General features: G+C 35.3%; 1 protein-coding gene across 3 annotated transcripts in view; it reads right to left on the reverse strand.

The window, feature by feature from the left end:
- Window positions 1-5,538: 5,538 nt before the first annotated feature.
- Window positions 5,539-22,060, reverse strand: part of NUDCD1 (NudC domain containing 1) — a 128,024-nt gene continuing 111,502 nt past the window's right edge. For 2 of the 3 annotated variants that reach the window (XM_077167491.1, XM_077167490.1), the window contains exons 9-10: window positions 10,459-10,618; window positions 5,543-8,509 (exon numbers count right to left, since the gene is read on the reverse strand). In XM_077167491.1, the coding sequence (XP_077023606.1) occupies window positions 8,217-8,509; window positions 10,459-10,618 (453 nt within the window). In that variant the 3' untranslated portion in view covers window positions 5,543-8,216. Of the gene's footprint in view, window positions 8,510-10,458; window positions 10,619-22,060 lie in introns of all 3 variants that reach the window. The other variant, XM_077167492.1, reaches the window with a different exon arrangement.

Consider the following 22,060-nt stretch of genomic DNA (forward strand, 5'->3'; position numbering starts at 1 on the left):
TGTCTCTTGTGCTTCATGATCTATTCAGTGTTGCTCTGTATCCTCCACGTACATCCCTTTGTGCGACTTAAAAAAAAAATAGTAAGAATCGTAGGTCCAAAAGGGGGAAGAGGGAACTGAGACAAAGTGGCAACGGCTGAGAGATTCCAAACAGAGTTGAGAGGTTATCCTGGAGGTTACTCTTATGCATCAAGTAGATATCATCTTGTTATTCAAGATATTATGGAGAGGCTGGAGGGAACTGCCTGAAAATGTAGAGCTGTGTTCCAGTAGCCATATTTCTTGAGGATGATTGAATGATACAGCTGTCACAATGTGACTGTGTGATTGTGAAAACCTTGTTTCTGATGCTCCTTTTATCTACCTTGTCAACAAAGGAGTAGAACATATGGAATAAAAATAAATAATAGGGGGAACAAATGCTAAAATAAATTTAGTTTAAATGCTAGTGATCAATGACAGCGAAGGATAAGGGGTATGGTAAGTGTAACTTTTTTTTCTGTTATTGTTTTATTTCTTTTTCTGTTATCTTTTTTTTTCTAAATCGATGCAAATGTTCTAAGAAATGATGGATATGCAACTAAGTGATGATATTGTGAATTACTGATTATGTATGTTTTTTTTTAATTAATAAATTAAAAAAAAATCATAGGTCCACTTTCAATTTTTCACAGACTCAGCCTAGCAAAAATGGTCCATGGGATAAACAGCTGGTGTTTGTTATCTAAAATTTGGATTGGTCATACAAATGCCATGGCATTCTGAAAGCTTTGATTTTGATTAACATTGATAGGATTAACCTGTGTTTAACTTGTTAAAAATCTGAACTGTGATTATGGGGTTTTGCAATTTAGCAGAACTCTTATGGTAGAAAAAATAGACCTGAATTATGTGTAACTTTTTGTAAAGCTTGATATCAAAATAGTCACTGAAATACTATTCTGTTGTGAAGTTGTACAGGTAGTTAAAGAGATGCTATTATGACCCTGCGACTTGGAGTAAGATACCTATCATGTGGCATTCAGGTTAGACAGGAATTCACAGTAGTTCTGCCTGATGGTCAGGGGTTGTAGGCACTTGGCCAGTTTGGGCTGTTCCACTCAAAAACTCATGACTGCAGATGTTCACAATGTCTTCCTCGGAGGAAACCTGAAGCCTGAAATTGATGTTCTTTGTGGCACACTACTGGTTTACTGAAAAGAGCCACAGCTCATAAAAACACATAACTAAACCCTCTTTTCTACACCCACCTGTTACCAATTTGCAGCTTGTGCTTCAGTAGTGGAATCTGTTTCCCTTGTAACCACCAAGCTAAAGAAAAAGAAAGCCATGTGTCTTAAAAAAAGAATATTCTGCAAAGAGTAGATTGACTTTCATGTGAGGAATTCTCAAATTTTTTGTTCTCTTCCTAGCTTTGGGCTTTGAAATTTTGAAATCTCAACATTCTTTCCCACTGTCCTTTGAGTATTGGCTTTGGTTTTCTCTTCCCTCTTTAGATTTCTGTCCTCCTGCCTCCTTTTTCTTTTGGAATTCTATCTTTGCCTTTTGTTCATTGTTTCCTGGGACCTGGGGGGTGAGAGAAGTGGGTGAGCACCTGGTGAGTGCGCAGGCCTTGCTGTAAAAAGCAGTAAAGAGCTGCCAGCACCATAGCTCTATCTACCTCCAGTTCTCAGCACATTTGTTGTTTTTCAATCATACCAAGAGCTGAATAAAAAAAAGTAATTCTAACTATCCACAATTTCTCCTTTTGATAAAATCAGCCTTGATAATGTCCGTTAGCATCTGTCACCAGATCTCCCAAGTGTATTCTTCCAGCTAAGTTCTCAGACACATTTAAACAAGACCCTATAATGGAGGGATATTTCATGAACACGGCAGTGAAAAAAGGCAGGAGTGGCCAGGCCTGTGAGTCTCACCTTTTTTTTCAGGAGGCCTAAATAAGTGGAAGGACATTCTTGTTTCATGGATTGGAAGACTAAATACAGTTAAGTAGTCATTCTACCCAAAATGATTTACAGATTCAATGCAATATCAATCAAAAATCCCAACAGCTTATTTTGCAGAAATAGAAAAACCAGTATTTTTGGTTTTAGAGTCCATCTGTTTGTTCATCTGCTGAAATAAGAAAATTTTATGCACTGATTTAAAACAAACCAAGAAAAGAAAAAAAACAATTTAAAATATCCCTCCTTTCTGGTAGAACGAAACCATGCAGTTAATACTTGGTGCTTGATAAACACAGACAGAGCCTGTCTATATATCTGGTAGCTCTTTCGTCCTTTGTTTTTCATCACCAGTATTCTGCCTAATGTTTGCTTTTGTGATGGTTATATTGCATAGCAAGCACTTGTGGTTGTGAAAACAGTATGGCAAAAAAAGAAAAATCCCTGTTATTGATGTACCTTGATTTGTATATGTGTTTTAAACAGTTCTAGTTTCACCTTACATGGAATAATCAGGAAAAGTGTAAAAATGCAAAAGTGAAATAAAAAATTTTATCAGTGAAAAAAAAATCAATTGCCCATAGTTGACAGTGTCTATTTCTGAACACTCAGTTCAATTCCATTGGATGATATATCTATTCTTATGCCAATACCATACTCTTTTGACCATTGTAGCTTTGTAATATGCTTTAAATTCAGGAAAGTGAGACCTCCAACTTCACTTTCCTTTTTTAAAGATGTTTTTAGCTATTTGAGGCACCTTGGCTTTTGGAATAAGTTTTTGTAAATACTCATCTTTGCACATGTTGAGTGTTTCTCTAGTATTGCTGGGATTATGTGGAATGCAATTTTTATTATTTTAATACATAATGCCAAGTTGTTTTTCAGTAACTTCATATACTCTCATCTTCTCAAGTGGAAATGAGGGAGCATTTCCATTTCCCATACCCTAGCCAATGTTTAATATTATAAAACTTCGTTTTTTGTTTTCCCCATTTTCCTGATGGTTTAGGAGGCCGAGCATCTTTTCAAAGGTCTATTGGTCATCCGTATTTCCTTTTCTATGAAGTTCATCTTTGTACCATTTTACTGCTTGCTTTTTTTTTTAAATTAAATCATTAGTTCTTTATATTCTGGATTTTAACTCTCATCTGTTACATATGTAACAAATATCTTTTCCAATCTTGCTTATCTTTTAACATTGTTAATTGAACCAGATCAGAAAGAAATTCTGCATCTTCATGTAGTTGAACTCATCAATCTTGTCCTTTAAATTTTTGCTTTCTGGGTCTTAAAGAGGCCTTCTCAATCTTGAGATCATAAACATTTTCTTCTAATAGAGAAATAAAAATTAAAATGTGTGTGCATTAGTTTATTGGTACATGACTCCACCACTTTTATCGCTTCATAATATCCTGATTCCTAGTTGGGTACCTCTTACCTTGGCTATTTTTGCACATTTATTCTTTCATACTAATTTTAGGACTTATTCCTTACTGGTTTATTTACTCTAAACCTGTGTCATTAGGCCTAATTTTACAGGCTCACCTACTGTTACTTGCTCAGTAAGACATGATTACTATGAAAGAAATAAAAAAAGAAAAATATTCTTTCAGTAAGTTAGCAATGACTAGTATTATGCCAGTTTTGCTTCCTTATATTACTTGCCAAACATACACTGACCATTTGTTCTTTTCTCATCTCTGTGGATAATCACAAACAAAATATTAGAAATACTTGTGCAATAATGGTTTAACTTGTATATTAATTCCCCTTCTGACAGAAATATAATAGTTAATTGTTTCAATTCAATATTTAACCATTGTTAACCATTCTTAATTTTTTGGCTCTCTACTGTCTTCCAAACCCTTCCAAATGGCAGCACTTGTAAGTAGTTTTTGCCAAGGTCTCCTTGATCTAAAACTTCTTTTTAGCAGTGGAAACAACCATTCCAGGTAACCCCCCATTTTTTCCTTCCATACTGAAATTTTACTTAAAAATCATTAGAATATAAACTTCTATCTTAAATCAAATACATTATCCTTAACAGTGAAAACATACTGTGCTTAGTAAATATGTAAGAAAGAATATTAAGTGAATTTTAATATGAAAAACACTCAAAATACTACTTTATTACTATCATACATGCTTATAAATTCATACTTATAATCATAAAAATCAGAGTTTGTGGAGGAAGACGGCAGCTGCTGTTATTCATAAGAGTGATCACCCCCTGGCCATAGGGCAGGTACGGAACATAGAAGGGCTCCAAGGAAGGGTGTTAGGTTCTGTGGTTCTATAACAAATGGGGTTCTAGACTTGCAAGGGGAGGTAGGGTTTTGGCATGAGGCTGAGTCAGCCAGATGCCCCTTCTGCCCCTTGGGCTCATGCTGTGGGGTCCCTGCAGTCTCTCCTGGTCTCAGCCTTGTCCCAAAGCTGGTCCACCTCAACTACCTATAGCTGCATCCATCCAGAGGTTCTGGTTGCTACTGAAGGGTCAGAATTCCTCAATTTTGCAGTTGGAGGGAGGTGGATGCATGGGATTCCAACACAAATTTTCACTGGATATATTTATCAACCCCAAGGACAGGATATTTAAACCAGGTGGGGCAAGAGCAGTGATTGACTTGGAAAACAGCCTTCTTTCATGAAAGGGGCCCAGGCAGACTTCAAACAAGAGCTAATCTCAAGCTCATTTCAAGTGTTGAACAACAGTCAAGTGCAGCAATGCACTTTCATGAGTGACGCAGAGATTGCTACCAGTCATACCAGTTTGAAAAACCTAGGATTAGAATTCTTAAAGTTTCCTTTTAATCATGACCTTCTCTCAGTTTTATTTCCTTCAACCCAGGAGGCTGTGTTTTGCCACTATTATTTTCAGAATGTGAAGCTTTTGCTCTTGGCTTTTTTAACCCCCTCACAATTCTGAGGCCATACTCTCAGATGCTGTTACCTCAAATTTAATAACTGTTTAAAACCTGGTGCAATCTATAGAGCCTCCAAGATTCCAGAATTTGGAGTTACCACCCTGCCAGAGATGCTTGTACATGTGTGTATAGCTATGTATAAAAGGTTCATTTAAAAAGAAATTCCCTGGTTACAATTATGTTTTGGTTCAGGGTCACAGATTGGCTAACATAAACAATGTTCCTAGGCCAGAGATGATTTGAAAGGCAAATGAAATGTTTTTTTTCATCTCACCCTTTGTGAATGTGGTACTTGATACTTGACATCCTTATTTTGTATGCAACCCTCACCTTTCCTATTTGTTAAGGCAAATACATTCTCCTCTTCTACTCACCGATGTGCAAGAATCACAAAGCCATGAGCCTGTGGACCTTTTTAAGCCACAAATGCCAATAAATTTTACTTTGGGTTTTTTTTTTTGTTTTTTTTTTTTTTTACATGGCCAGGCACCAGGAATCAAACCCAGATCTCCGGCATAGGCCAATGAATTTTAAAGTCCTTGTTTGGTATAGCACTTAAATCAAGTACAGAATTTGAAATAAATCAAATAAAATAAATGAAATCCCTGTGAGACAGGGCAGGGAACCAGAACAGTACGGGCAGTTTATCGGTCAGAGCTCTCTAGGGAAACAGAATCAACAAGACCTATATATGTATATAAAGAGACATTATAAACTGTAGGGACTGGTAAGTCTAAATTTATAGGGCAGGCTGGAGGCTGGAAGTTCTGGTGAGAGTGATGTTGAATTCTTGAGCCTGAATTCCTTAGGCTGGAAACTCCAGAAGCAGTGGAAGGTATAGTCTTAATTTCTTCTATTCTCTGAAGGAATAGTTCTTGCTATTGAGACCTCTAACTTACTGCATGAGGCCAACCTCATTACGGAAGGTGATCTCCTTTACTGAAGGTCAACTGATTGCAGCTGCTAATCCCATCCATGAAATACCTCTACAACAACATCTAAGCCAGTTTGACCAAACAACTGGAACCTATAACCTAGCCCGGCTGACACACAAAATAAATCATCACAGACAACTTTAAGAAAAAAAACTACAACAGCAACAACAAATGATTTATTACTGTTAATGTTGAACAAACTACAACCAAGTTCATTCTGGAAGAGATATTGATTAAATCTTGGCTCAGGAGACTAAAAATTATTATAGCAAAAGCTTGTATTTCTGGACTAGACTGGAATTAAGGCCATTCTGTAAGATCATTTACCATTTTTAAAAAGCATAAATAGTTTTGAGGCAGAAAGTAGTTCTTACAGAAAACAGAAAACAAACCTATCGTGTTGTTAGACAAAAGGGGGCACACGGAAACCAAAGGCAGAAAGCAGCACACTATAGAAAGATCTGTGTGTAAAGTTACTAATACATTGAAGTTACTGCCAATACCTTGGCTTAACAAAGAGTTTCAGCTCAGGAAAACAAAACAAGTCCCTACCCTCATTCTGCTTATAAACCTCATTTAAATGTGTGTCTATTTTAAAGTGTTTAGAGCATCGTTTAAGCTAAATTAAATGTGGAAACCTGAAATGTCTCAATAAAGAAAAGCTTAAAATTGCTGCTCAAGACCTATTACTCTCTCAGCTTAAGTCAATATGCAGTAATATTTAGGTCTAATTCTGTTAGTTTTCAGTTCAACATTAATATTAAAATTTAGTATATATAAAGGAAATAACTGCCTGAAAATGTGTGTGTGTATGTATACACCTAGTCATATAGTTAAGTACCACATTAACCTGTATTTTTCTTATATTCCTAAGGGGGTATTATTGATCTTTAGGGGATTTTTAAAAGAAAATTTCTATCTACTTTCATATGTATAAATGGTCTTTCACATCATGAATTTTTATAATGACACTAAAATTCTGGAAGTGTTACTGTTCTGTTTTAGGTTCAACCACGTTTTGTTTTGCTTTTTTTGTTTTGTTTTGTTTCAACCATATTCTTTTTTCTATGTTTATGATCTCATGACGCTTGGTATTTAGTCCATCTCTTTTCCAACAGAAATGGAGTAGTTCCAATTGCCATTATTAAATCTCAGGATCACCTGTACCAACTTTTATTTAGCATCTAAAGTTACATGTCTCTAGGCAACTGCATTCACCACAGTTTAGAACATGCCTCCCCATTTTGTTGTCTTCTGCTTTTGAAACTTGTTTCTCTTCCTTTTGCTAAAATTTCAGCCGAATAATTGCTCAGATAGGCAAAGAAGTATGTTAGAAGCAATGATTCTCTATTCTCTCTTGTACATTTCCTGCCTTGTAAATTAAAATGTCAACCCCCTATTCCAATACAAAATGCAAATTAATGTTTGTACAAAAAGCACACCTAAAAATGATATAAAAAATAAAAAACATGAGTTTCTTCTTCATGGAAGGAAGGTCAATCTATTCTACTTCAAGATGAGAGGTCACATAAAGAAGAGATAAGCTGTCATCCAATCCAGAACTGTACAGCTAACTCATTAAATCATGAGAAATAATAGGTCATTGTTTTAAGCCACTGAGTTTGGGGGTTAGTTGGTTATGCAGCAGTATATAATAGCTACACTTCCTGAAACCACAGCATCTCTCCCTTCCTGACTGTGGCAGAGCAAACGGATAAAAATTAAGTAAAACCATAATTAACTTGGGGAAAAAAAAACAATTAAGGTCCCCAGCAAACTTAAGAATATTAGATCAGGTATATCCCTCATGTACTTCTTCCTCTATTTCAGCTATTCAATCCATTTATACTTGTAAATAAATAAGTATTTACAAGACTTTAAAGAATACATAACCATAAATATAATGGTGCACACACCCAAAGAAATGATCTCATAAGCAAAATAAAAAAAAAAGGTAAAACTGACTTTTTTTCTTGATTTAAATATTCAAATCTTTTAATTAACCTTCATTTTAACTTTATACTATACATTCTATGGGTATAGAATGTAGCACTAGGTCAATGACCAAAGAGTATACAATAAATACCTTTATTTTTTTAAATACTTAATTGTACACCTTTATTATAAATGAGATTCTAGCCCGTTTTTTTTTAAAAATAATTATACGTGCTAATATTTTCTTTACATTTTTTACAGAGCCCAATTTTCTCTAAATCTGTAACTTCATTCCATAGCTTCTACAGAATCATAATCTCTTGAACATATTTCCAATATCCTTTAAAAATAAACGTATACAAGATGTTTGTATTTAATACATCAAAATTTAACAGGTTACATACAGTATAACTACCCAGCCCTCCAGCTACCACTGAATACTTTTATAGCACAGAGAAGCCAACATACTGGAGTAATTAATTCTCTGTATTTACCTTTATTAAAAAGAGGTTTTTGGTAGTGAGAACAAATAATCTCTCATTTGTTGCTTGGAAGCCTAAGATAGGATCATTGGTTTCTAGGCTTGCTACTTGCTGCTTAGCAACCTGCCCTACTTGCCTGCCTTCCTTTCTGTTGTAAAGTACAGTGGACATGGGAGTGGGCTGACGATAGATGAATACTCGACGGAGGCATTCACAAAGAGCTGCATAGGAATAATTTGGAGCACAAGCAAAAAACTTTTTGTCTCTCTTTGATGCTTGGACATAGCCTGCCAAAAAAATAACACAAATTTTTAAAAAATACATTATTAAACAAAATGTTTCAGAATTTTTTTTTTACAAGTGAAACAGCTTCAATTCCTAAAGAACAAATAGGGAGGCCTTCATGACCCCAACAGATATACCTCCATTTCATTTCCAAGAATAATTAAAACATTAAAATCTAAAACATAAAAACCTGTCAATACCTTTATATGCCAATTTAATATTCAGGTCTATGAATTACAGATGTGGCATTATAGTATTTTTTTCTTCTCTCCTATCAAATGGAAAATGTTTACAGGTCTCACTGTAAAGTTATTTCAGGAATACAATCATAGATGTAGGCCCCATCCCTGAAAGCACTAATATGTACAATACATTCTCATTATTTCTATAATATTAGCAGTATTTTATCTACCAATATCAATATTATAACAGGATTTTATTGTAAAACATCTAAAAGTAGAACCTTGACACCACTACAAGCTCAAAAGAAAATTCAAGCATCTAATTTTAAATACTTAATTAGGATACCCCTTAAACTCATTAACCTTTGAAAAAATCAATATTTTTATAGATATCCTTTGTAAAAATACTTATAAAATATGTACATTAAGATATTTATCTTCTGAAATATAAACTGGGATATGATTCCTGAGAGTTATAACATGAGATAAAAATATAAATATACAAATTAATGTAAACTGAGAGCTCATCAAGCCATGGATGAGAAAGGAACCATAGAAAAGGCAGTCTAATGCTATTTTTAAATTTCTTTTTTTTTTTTTTAAATGTTAAGCAGGGTTTGAGGAGGAGAAAGTGAATAGGATACAGATACTTATTTAAGGAGCTTAGATTAACTCTCCAGGATAATCCTGACAAAATAATAATTGCATATCTCAAGACTATGTATCTAAAGTAATGCTGATTTACCTTAGACTCAAGCATAGTAGAATGCCTAATAGGGGATTTTAGGCTACAAATGAAGGAATTGACCTTATAAAAATTATATAATACAACTATTACTGAAGAAGATACAGAATTTAAAAAACAGGAATTACAGCAGAGAGGCTAGAAATTACATGGTTAAGTTATTCAATCCATCTTTGTATTTCAGGTCTTAAAAATACATTTGCAGCCTAACCAGTTTAGAAACCTTAATTATTCAGCCTATAAGGGATAACTGACAAATTTCTTCTAATTAGGGTTGTGCACATCGAGTCATCAAAATGCATAATTTCACTTCCTGCTGCCAGGAATAATTTAAACTGCTACAGTTTAAATAACCTGTTAAGAAAGTAATAGCTGCAGCAAGCTCATAAAAAAAATTCTCAAAATTCTTACACAATACTAACGCATTCTGCCATTAAAAAAAAATTGTATAATTCTACAACTATGTAGTTTAAAATATTTTCAGGCCCTCATTTTTAAACTGGTGTTTTTCCCTTATATCTTGACAGCATAAACTTAATTTCTGCTTATTGCCACTTTCTGTAAGTATTTTCATTATAGGGGCTCTCTTTTGCACATAAGTTCAGTGAAAGATGCTTCCTAATGTACATTATCTTTGAGCAATACTGTGGTGTTTTTTGAAGATTGCTTAGAAGAAACCCAAAATACAAGTTACAGTAGGGTACTGTCAAGCCCCTTGTTCATATTCTGACATTATACAATTAAATTAGAATAAGCAAATTACTGATAAGTATGATTCACGTAGTTACATAAACCTTTTGATTTGTATTCTGAGTTCAACTTCTGTATAAGCATAAACAGACTAGTCCTACTGTTCTAATAATGCTAACTTTCATTTAACTGTAGTACAGGCAACCAAATTATAGCACAAATCAATCCAAATGTAATTGGGACAGCTCAAATTTGAAAAGAAATGAACTAAAAACCCCCAAAAACACTAACTTTTAATATAATAGAAAATGCTGTCAAAGAGCTTGCTTTATACCTAAAGCATTGAAAGTTGCAATGTGCTCCCACATGTCGTCTTGGTTGCTGGAGTGTGGTTGCCAGAGAAGGGCATCAACATCATGGCGCAAACAGAAGCAGGGCATTTCTTTAGGATTCACTATGACAGAAAAAAGGTACTGATTGCTTCCAAGATTCACCTAAAAAAAAAAAAACCAAAAAAAAATGAACATAATTTACTCAATATATTATGACAAAGACAAATGACACGTGGCACTGTGTGCCAGTCACTATTCTAAACTCTTTAAATACCAAATCTGACTGACTCTTCATAAGAGTCCTGGGAGCAATGTGCTACTGTTATGTCCATTTTACAGTTGAGAAAAGTGAAACTGAACGTTTCACATAACTTGCCTAAGTTCTGCCTGGTGATGAGTAGAGCCAAGATTTGAGCTCAGGAGTCCATGTTCTAAACCACCATGCTATATTATCTCTCAAATGTTACTAATTACACTAAATCACAGTATAAGGCACCAATGTTATAAGAATAATTATTAACCATGGAATACAAATACAAAATTTTCTAATGATAGCTTGGAATAATTATCAAGAACAATGAAAGCTATGATTTATGAGCATATTCTGTATGCTAGGCAGGCTATTAATATTAATCTTTTCAACAACCCTATGAGGCTATTGTTATTTTTATTTAACAATTGGAAAACACAGACTTGGAGAACTTCAGTAAATTTTTCTAGGCAATTCAGTTAGAAAAAAAACAGTACTGAGATTCAAACCCAGATTTGTTTTCAAAGTATCACTTTGGTATCGGTATACTGCTTCATTTAAGTTAACAATGTCAATTATGTTTATTATGTTAATTACTGTAATATTAATGGCCAAAGGAATTCATTTTAATATTAAATCATGAATTCATAATCCTATTCCACCTACAGAAATACCTCTTTTAATGGAGATGGGTTATACTTATATATATTCTTTATTAGAAATAGTATCACAGCTAAAAATGCCAAACAGACTAAATGCCAACAAAAATCACATTAAATGTAGAAAATGTAAAATATACATGGCACTCAATTCCAGGAGTTTTAGAGCAATCTGGAAAACAATCAGATGTTGGGTTAAAATACGAGGTAGGGACCTGACCTGTCTTCAATAGTGAGCAAATGAATTACTAACCACTAAGAGAATTCAGTCATGACAATACAATGAAAGGAGAATGGAAGATGAAAGTCTCCAGTTTACTGTGTGTCCCCTATTCTAACTTAGGTGTTCCTTCTTTTCTACTCCTGTTGTACCTTGTATATACCCCCATTACAATGATTATGTGAAAGTGTTATTCATGATAAAAACAGCAATTTCACAGTTTTTTTGCCTTTATCTCTTTGACATGACATTCTTTCTGCCTCAATTCCTCTAGCCCTTTTTTGTCTAATTAATGCCTACTTATCCTCTAAGACCCAGTTCAGTCAACAGTTGCTCCAGAAGCTTCCCCTACTCTTATGGTTAGACGAGCTGCCTGAACTCAGAGACTCCCCAGAGTACATTATTCTTATATTATTTACTATTCTTTATTAGGATTATTAATACATAAGCAAACCACTATGGTAGACCGAATAATGGCCCCAAAGATGTCCAAATCCTAACCCCCTGGAACCTCTTTAAAAAAAAAGAACCTCTTTAAAAAAAAAAAAAAAAGAACTACTTTGCAGATGTAATTAAATTAAGGATCTTGAGATGGGGAGACGACCCTGGATTATCCGGATAGGCTTAACGTAATCACAGGGTTCTCATAAGAGGGGGACAAAAGAGTCACAGATACAGAAGGTAATGTGATGACAAAAGCAGAGGGCCAGAGAGACAAAGATGGAAGATGCTACTCTGTTGGCTTTGTAGATAGAAGCAATGGAGCCATGGGCCATGGAATGTCGGTGACCTCTAGAAACTGGAAAAGGCAAGGCAAAGATTCTCCCCTAGAACTCTTAAAGGGACAGCACTGCTAACCAATTTTAGCATTTTCAACCTCAGAACTATTGGAGAATAAACTTATAGACTTAAAAGAAATTTTATAAAATTTTATTTACATATACCAAAACATTTTCACCAAACATATAGACCCCTTCTCCTCTTCCTATTTGCTAGTAATCCTCAATTTACTTTCAATCTCAGTGATTTGTTATTTCTAGACACCTCTTATGACTCCATATGATACTGTCCTTCAGTCTCACTAATTTCACTGAGCATGTGTTTTCAAGGTTTTTCCATTTTGCAGCATATCTCATAACTTCATTCCTGTGGCCAAATAATATTCCATTGTGTAGATGTACCACATTTGTTGATGGGCACTTGGGTTATTGCCACCTTTTGACTATTGTGAATAATGCTGCTGGTATATAAGTAACCATTTGAGACCATTTTCACTTTCTCTGGCTATACACCTAGAAGGGAATAGCTATGATAATTCTATATTTAACTTTTTTCAGGAATTGCCATTTTGCTTTCTACAGTGACTGCATCATTCTGTATTTCCATTTACAGTGATCTGGAGTTTCAATTTTTCTGAATCCTTTACAACATTTGTGATTTTCTGATTTTTAATAGTTATCCCAGTGGGTGTCAAGTGGTAGAAATATTGTGGCTTGATTTCTGTTTCCTAGTGGCTAAAGATATGAGCCATTTATCTATCTTTGCGAAATTTATTTATTCAAGTCCTCTGCCCATCCTTAATTTGGTTGTTTGTCTTCTTGTTGCATTATATAAGTTCTTTATATATTCTGGATATTAAGCCTTTACTTGATATATGGTTTGTAACTACATCCTCAAATTCTGCAGGCTGCCTTTTCATTTTCTTGATCATGTCTTTTTCTAGGGTGGGGTGGGGTGGTACATGATCCAGGAATCGAACCCAGGCCTCCCACATGAAAGGTGGGCATTCTAACCACTGAACTACCCATGACCCTGATATCATGTCTTTCGATGCCCAAAAGTTTTTAATTTGGATGAAGTCAAATTCATTGGGTTTTTTGTTGCATTTTTTGGGTGTCATCTCAAAGTACTCGTTACCAAATCCCAATCATGAGGGTTTTGTTCCTATTTTATCTTTTAAGAGTATTATAGTTTTAGCTCTTATATTTAGATACTTGATAAATTTTGAGTTGATTTTTATATATGGTCTGATATAGGAGTCTGTTTAGGCTTGCTAGGCTGCTTAAAGCAGATATCATGAAATAGGTTGGCTTTTAACAATGGGAATTTTATAGCTTACAAGCTAAAAGTTTTGAGGCAGTGAAAATGTTCAAATCAAGGCATCAAGATGCTTTCTTCCCAAAGAATCGCTGCTGGGGATCTTTGACTCCTCTGCTACATGGCAAGGCACATGGAGGTGCATATGCTGGTCTTTCCCTTCACTTTCAGGTTTTGCTGCTTTCAGCTTGCTTCTGTGGTTTGCTCTCTCCTAGTATCCACCACATTCATAAGCGATTCCAGTAAGAAGATTAAGACCCTCCCAGGGCCATGCCTTAGCTGAAGTAACCTGACAAAAACCTATTCACAACAGGTTTACATTTATAGGAACTGATTATCACCACAGAGTCCAACTTCATTCTTTTACATCAAGATATCCAGTTTTCCCAACACAATTTGTTTGTACCCCCAATGCACGTAATTAGCTTCCTTGTCACAAATCAATTGGCCATAGATATGAGCCTATTTCTGGACTTAATTCTGTTCAATTGGTCTATATGTCTGTCTTTATGCCAGTACCACACTGTTTTGACTACTGTAGCTTTGTAGTTCAATTTGAAATAAGAATGTGTAAGTCCTCCAACTTTGGTCATCATTTTCAAAACCATTTTGGCTATTAAGGGCTCTTCACAGTTACACATGAATTTGAGGAACAGTTTTTAAATTTCTGCAAAACTTGCTGCTAGAATGCTGAGAGGGATTGCACTGAATTTGTAGATCACTTTGGGTAAATATTAACAACAATACTAAGTTTTCCAGTCCATGAACATGGGATGATGTGCCATTTATCTCATCTTCTTCCTTCCAGAAATGCTTTGTAGTTCTAAGGGTACAACTCTTTCTATATTCTTAGTTCAGTTTAATCCTAGATATTTTAATATTTTAACTGCTGTTTTAGTTTCCTAGGCTGCTTAAAACAGATGCTATGAAATAGGTTTGCTTAAACAATGGCAATTTATTAGCTTGCAGTTTGAGGCTGAGAAAGTGTCTAAATGAAGGCATCAATAAGGCAATGCTTTCTTCCCAAAGACAGGCTGCTGGCGATCCTGGGTTCCTCTGCCACATGAAAAAAGTACATGGCATCATCTGGTGGTCTCTTCCTTCTCTTCTGGGTTTTGTTGATCTCAGCTTCTTGCTTCTGTGGCTTTTTCTCCCTCTATCTCTGCATTTATCCCATTTACAAAGGACTTTAGTAATAGGATTAAGTCCCATCCTGAAAAAGGTGGGTCACACTTTAACAAAAGTAACCTCATCAAAAGATCCTACTTACAATGGTTTTATACCCACACGAATGGATTCGATTTAAGAACATGTTTTCTTCTGGGGTACATATACCTTCAAACCACCATAGATGCCATTGTAAAAGGACTAGTTTTTAAAATTTTCTCTTCTAATTGTTTACTGTTAGTGTACAGAACACACAGCATAATGACAATAGTACTTATCTCCTAATTGGTACCATGAGTAAACAATACATTACAAGCACTTGCACAGCCCTGGGTGTTTATAAAGACCTTAATAAATGGTAATGGCTAATGTTACCATTCTTGGCATATTCTACAATGCTCTCCCTTATATATTACTGGCAACTCAAACAAATGAGATGAGCAACATTAATGGAGAAAACATGGCAGCTTTGGAGTAATCTTCATGTAGCTCCCATAGTACCTATATAATTTATGCCTAGGAAATGTGCAAACAGCTATGAAAACGATAATACATTTACTCTGTTCTAATCCTAGCATATTTAGAGACAATTTCTAAACCCTTGTATCAATTTGAAAAGATGAAAAGCAAAATTTCAGTATTCTGCTTGTCATTACACAATTCTATTTTATCAGTAGTTTCAAATGTATGCCTATCATTTTTAGTTTTATAACTTATTATAATGCACATTTCAGTAAATCGTCTGTGGATATGCCCCCAAACAGTGAACACACTTATGTTTCAAATAAGATACATTTAAAGAAAGTTTTTAAATCAAATTATAGTAAACAAACTACTCAATTTCTAATGGCAGACGCAGCTTACAGTAGTTTACTATGAGGCACAATATTTCCAGTAAAAGGGTATTTATAAAGAACCACTCAATTCTTTTCTTTTTTGATGTGGTAATTTACTGAATAAATTTTAATCTCCCTGTCTTAATTTTAAAATCAAGAAATCCTTCAACATAGCAAAAAGACAATTAAAAGATGAGCAAAAGCCTTGGAGACATCTCTCAAAAGAAGACATACAAACGGCCAGAAAGTACATGAAAAGATGCTCAACATCTCTAGCTGTCAAGGAAATACAAATCAAAACCATAATGAGATAACATTTCATATCCATTATAATGGCTGTTATAAAAAAAAAAAAACAGAAAATAGGTGTTGGAGAGGATGCAGAAAAACAGGAACACTCCTTCATTGCTTGTGGTAATGTAAAATGGTACAGCTCTGTGAAAGGCAGTTTGGAGGTTACTCAGAAAGCTAAATCGAGAATTATCATATGACCTGGCAATCCCACTACTGCATATATACCTGAAAGAACTGAAAGCAGGAAATCGAACAGATATTTACATACTGACGTTCACAGCAGCATAATTCATACTTGCCAAAAACATGGAAGTAATCCAAGGGGTCCATTAACTGAAAAATGGATAAATAAAATTATTTCCCCACTGTTTCCTTCCTTCTGGTTTCTTTGGATCTAGTTTGTTCTCCTTTCCCTGGTTTCTAAGGTGGAAACTTAGAGACTTTCCCCTTTCCCTAATATAAACATGTAAAGCTATATATGTATCTCTATGCTCTGTTTTTGCTGTGTTCCACAAATTCTGATGTGTTGTTTTATTCAATTAAAAAATATTTTCTAACTTTCTGATCCATGGATTATTCAGAAATGTGTTGTTTAATTTCCAAATATTTGTGAATTTTCCAGATGGTTTTGTTATTGATTTCTGATTTAATTCTATTATGGCAGAAAACACTTTTTATGTTTCTTATTCTTCTATATTTGTTGAAGTTTATTTATGACCTAGAAGATGGTCTCTTTTGGCTAATGTTCCATGTTCCCCCTGGGACTCCATTTAGATGTATGTTAGATTACTTGATATTGTCCCATAGCTCTGGAATGCTCAGTGCTATGTTGTGTGTGTGTGTGTGTGCGTGTTTCCTGTCATCACTTACCCCTTTATGTTTTAATTCTGCTAGTTTCTATTAGCCTATCTTCCAGGTCACTAATTTCCCTCCCACCCCCGAAAGTACTGAATATCATAACGGTGGCTAAGGCATTCTGTAAGTTCACAGGTGGTAGTTTTGGCAGAAGAACTGTCTGCAGTGAAGGCAAATTCCTATCCAGCATAAGAACCTATTCTAACAATAATAAAATGTTTTCCCGTCCAGGATGCCTGAAATCTAATGTAAATGATGTGCCACCAGGTAGCTGGCTGACTACCTCAGAGAACGGTGCCATATCAAGGACTCAGTGTTAGTACTAGCTGCTGGCAAATTGGACACTGAGCAGTGGCAGTAGCCAGCTTGGCCTTGAAGAATGGAGGTTCATATTGTATTGCTAAAGCCCATGCATAATCTCCATCCCTGGCCCCTATATCCACTTTATTTTGAGTAATGCCCTGTCACTGGGCAATGACAGGATTGGCTGGGGAAAGAGACCAACTAGTATTCCACGTTTTAAGGCCTGAATTGCTACAGCATTTGTTTTCCATAAGAGCTGAAGAGACTTGTCTCTTGTGTTTCTTCTAGCTCTCACATGCTAAACACCCACCACTTGAAGTAACTAAAGGTTTTCTCCTCCCTGCAATCTCTAAAAGTCCAGTAACAGAGGATTTTCCCCAAAAGACAAGCAAGCCACATTTAAGATTACAAACTAAAATAACTGAAATATTCAGTTTTGCTAAGTAAAGTAAGTGAACACAAATGAAGTGATAATTTAAAGGTACAATTAAAATTAAGCCACTTTTACATGATCCTATAGATACAGAAAATATAACTTAGAAAAAAGTAAATACTTGAACAACAAATAAATCATGTAAGATTTCAAGCAGACGAACAAGGCAAGTGAGACATTATCTATTATCTGGTATGGACAGTTACCTCAGAACCAAGAACAAGATGTTAAAAAAGGGCCACTGGATAGTTAACTCAGGTGCCATAAATTCCATTTCTCACCAGACAACTATTTATTCTGGTTAGCAACAAACTTCCATCAAGTTCACAACTTGATAGTTGCAGCAAATAGGAAAGAAGGAAAAGGTGACTGCTTTGGGCACATATATACTGTCAAAGGCAAGAAATAGCAACCAATAGCTTAGGAGCAGCAGAAAAAAACAAAAAACAAACCAAACACGACCAGAAAAGAAATTTTTAGATGGAGACCAAAGCTACTTAGGGTATGGGCCAAGAGCCTATTTACTTCAAATGCCCCTAAGGATACTACTATAGAAATGCACAGCATGGTAAGATATGGATGACCTCCAACCATCAATAAAATGTTAGTCTTTTCAGAATGCTCTATATAAGATATTGGGCAAATAATAACTTTAAGCAATCCTTCATTTTAAAAAATGAAAAAAGGAAAAATAAAAAAGGATTAATAACTTTAAGCAAGATTCCATGGAAAAAAGTGACTTTAAATATAGTTTTGGCACTTAAATGGGAAAAATTAATTTATCCAGATAATTTATTTATTTGGAAAACTCATTCTTTGTTAATGCCAAATATTCTACTGCATTAAAAACAAACAAACAAAAAAACCTAGCAGGACTCTTAAATCCATAAACCCTTTGGCCAATAAAATACATTTCTACACTTCTATTCTCATGTTTATTATAGAAAAGGCTGTATTTACCTTTGAAGTACCAGTGAAGACTACAATTAGAGTAAATATTCTCTAGAGAAAAAATTAGAACTGTGAAAAGTCAGTTGTCTTTTTCTTTTTGTAGAACATTTAGCAATTAAAGACTTAACAAAGATTAAATGTCAAGGTGAAGATTTTTAAACAACCTTAATCACACTGCTAACTAAATTAAATAGAAAAATATTTTAAAAGACTTTATCTTTTCAGAAATCAAGTACATGTAGGGAGACCAGATTGAAAAGTCAATGATGGAAATTCTCATTTCAAATTCACATTCTATACACAGAATGCTAGAGTTGTTCTGTATTTGCTATGCATAAAATATTGAACTAAGTGATATCTAATACCTTAATTTATATTACATGAAGTAGGAATAAGATCTCATTTATGGAAGAAGAAACTAAAAGTCAAGAAAGAGGTTAAGGAATTTAAATTAAGAAGCTAGTAAGTGATAGTTAGGATTTAAATTCTGAAATGCCACCTGTTCTGGTTTGTCAGCTGCCGGAATGCAATATACAAGAAATGGAATGGCTTTTACAAAGGGGAATTTCATAAGTTACAAGTCAACAGTTTTTAGGCCATGGAAATGTCCCAATGAAAGCAAGTCTATAGAAATGTCCAATCTAAGGCATCTGGGAAAGATACCTTGATTCAAGAAGGCTGATGAAGTTCAGGGTTTCTCTCTCAAGTGGAAAGGCACATGGCAAACATGGTATAATCTGCTAGCTTCCTCTTCAATTCTCTGGGAGTTTTCCCTCTTCATCTGCAAAAGTTGCTGGCTGGTGGACTCTCCGCTTTGTGGTACTGTGGCATTCTCTGTTCTCTCAGAATCTCATGCTTTCTCCAAAATTCTTCCTCTTTCATAGGATTCCAGTTAAGAAATCAAAACCACCTAGAATGGGTAGAGACACGTCTCCACCTAATCCAGTTTAACACCCACTCTTGAGTGAGTCACATCTCCATGTAGATAATCTGATAAAAGTTTCCAACATGCAGTGCTGAATAGGGATTAGAAGAAATAGCTGCCTTTACAAAATGGGATTAGGATTAAAACATGGCTTTTCTGGAGTACATATATCCTTTTACCAGCACACCTCCAAAACCCATGTTCTTAATCACCGCATGCTCTCCCAAAGCCCATTTTATAATAATTACTAAGCAACCACAAGAGTATGTTCCTGGCTGGATGCTACTTCAGATACAGAAACCCAGATACTGTAAAATATATTCATATTTTGGTTTTTGTCAGCTAAGTTGTGTTAACTTGTACATGTGTGTTATATCTAAAATTGATGTCTGAAAACATAGTCATAAAAATTCTGAGTGGCATTTTCGTTTGAAAATCATTAATAAAGTTATCTATATAATTAAAGACCTTCTTACCTTGAGTAGATATTGGAGCATAGGAAAATGTCATATCTTACTAAAATTCGATGTGTAAAATTCAACATGTTCAAATGTACTTCTATATATTTTGTTACCACTAAAAGTCATAATAGATAATAAATCAGCAATATAAGAAAATGCTGATTTTCTCATTTTTGAAAATTACCCAATTGGTCTTTAGCTGTAACGTACCATATCAAATTTTATTTGACACTCTAATGGAATAGAAAATCAATGAGATAATAGAAACAGACAAATATATCAAGAAATAGAAAGTGCCATGAGAAAAAGAGAAAGCAGGTAAGAAGATAATGTGGCTGTGTTTGACACAGGTTAGTAAGGTAGTAAGGAAAGAAAAATGGTATATGAGCAGAAGTCTGTAAGACGGGAAGAAGTTTCAAGAAGCAGAGCATATAAGGCAAACAGAATAAAAAATGCAAAGGCCCTAAATGAGAAGCGTGTTTTGTACGTTTGAGGAACAGTAAGGACGCCAGTGTGGCAAAAGAAAAGTAAGCGAGGGTAAGAAATGAGAGACAAACAGAACTGAAGCCTGTAAGGCAGTGTTTTTTTTGTTTTTTTTGTTTTTTTTTTTTTTACATGGCAGGCACCGGGAAACGAACCCGGGTCCTCGGGCTTGGCAGGCAAGCATTCTTACCTGCTGAGCCACCGTGGCCCACCCTAACGCAGTGTTTTACAAAGTGTGGATCTCACTTTGTAAAACAATTTACAAAGATAGCAAAATCAATTTAATGAATCACAAACAAGAATTTTGTTTTACATTCTACTTTTAAAATTAAAGATAGTATAGAACAAAATATTAGAACATGTCTCGAAATACAGTTAGTAATTGTGTGTGTGTGTGTGTGTGTGTGTGTGTGTGTGTGTGTGTCTGTGTTTTCTCAATTTAAAACTTGCTTCATAAAGGTTCTGGGGAGAAAGCCTGGTAGGGTAGGCAGTGGTGCTGGGCTTGGACCCAGCATGAATATGAGACTCAATGGCTATCTGGTTGACAGTACCCAGTGCGAGTGCCTATGTGAATGCAGGACTGAGTGCATGTGAAACTGTGAGTGAGGTGAGGGTGCTATGTGAGGTATGACTTGTGGGGGGGTGGGCAGAGATGTAGTTGGCTGTGGTGTATGTCTCTGTGCCCTGCAGCATGTGAGAGATGGTATCTGTTGGAATGAGTGAAGGGTTGTAAGTGGCTGGGAAGCTGGAAACTCCCGAGGAGATCCCCCACCCCTTAACCAACAAGAACTTGGTGTGGGCCAAGTCCTAGGGAGGAGCCCAGGTGGGTTTGCTGTGCTAAAGCTACTTCTTTCCTGCCCTGCCTGGTGAGGACAAAGCTCAGAAGAGGTCTACAAGTTCATGGGACAATGAAGAGTAGAGACCATGGAGCCTGAATACAGACGGTTTAGTTATTTTCACAGATATGACCACAGATTTCTCACAAGTTGAGTGGGAATGGCTGATCATTGCTCAGAGAAGTTTGTATAGGAAAGTGATGCTGGAGAACTACAGGAACCTGGTCTCACGGTCTCTTTGCACTTCTAAACTGGTATGATCTCCTTATTGGAGCAAGGGTAAGAGTCCTGGATGGTGAAAAGAGATGATAAGAGGCATGTGCCCAGACTTGGGGTATATTTGGATGACCAAAGAATTATCACCAAAGCAGGAAAAATTACAAGGAAAAATTAACCCAAGCATTGCTAATGGAAAGACTTACAAGTTTTGGCTTTGATGGTCCCCTCTTAGAAGAAAACTGGAGAAGCAAAGACCTGTTTGAGAGGCAGCTGCCATTCTGGGTGATGGATTTCAAGGTATTCCATGTGGTATTAATTTCTATTTCACTGATGACAAACAGAGAATATAACCTACTTGACGGGAGAGTTCTCATCTGCTTGTGTGCTACTTTATACTCCTATACCTAAAACAGGTCTTAGAACATAGTAGGAGTTCAAGGAATATCTGATAAATAAATGAATGAATTATGAGACTGCCTAAACTCCCAATATTTAAGTGAGGAGAAGACAATTTCTTCAACTTTCAGCAAAACCAACGTTATCTTTCCCAAAGGGCTAACAGAAACTGTTGATGGTTCCTGTGCTGGTTTGAAACTGTTACGTACCCTAGAAAAG

The sequence above is a fragment of the Tamandua tetradactyla genome, chromosome 6, assembly GCF_023851605.1.
Source record: "Tamandua tetradactyla isolate mTamTet1 chromosome 6, mTamTet1.pri, whole genome shotgun sequence".
In the NCBI taxonomy this organism is placed as follows: Eukaryota; Metazoa; Chordata; class Mammalia; order Pilosa; family Myrmecophagidae; genus Tamandua; species Tamandua tetradactyla.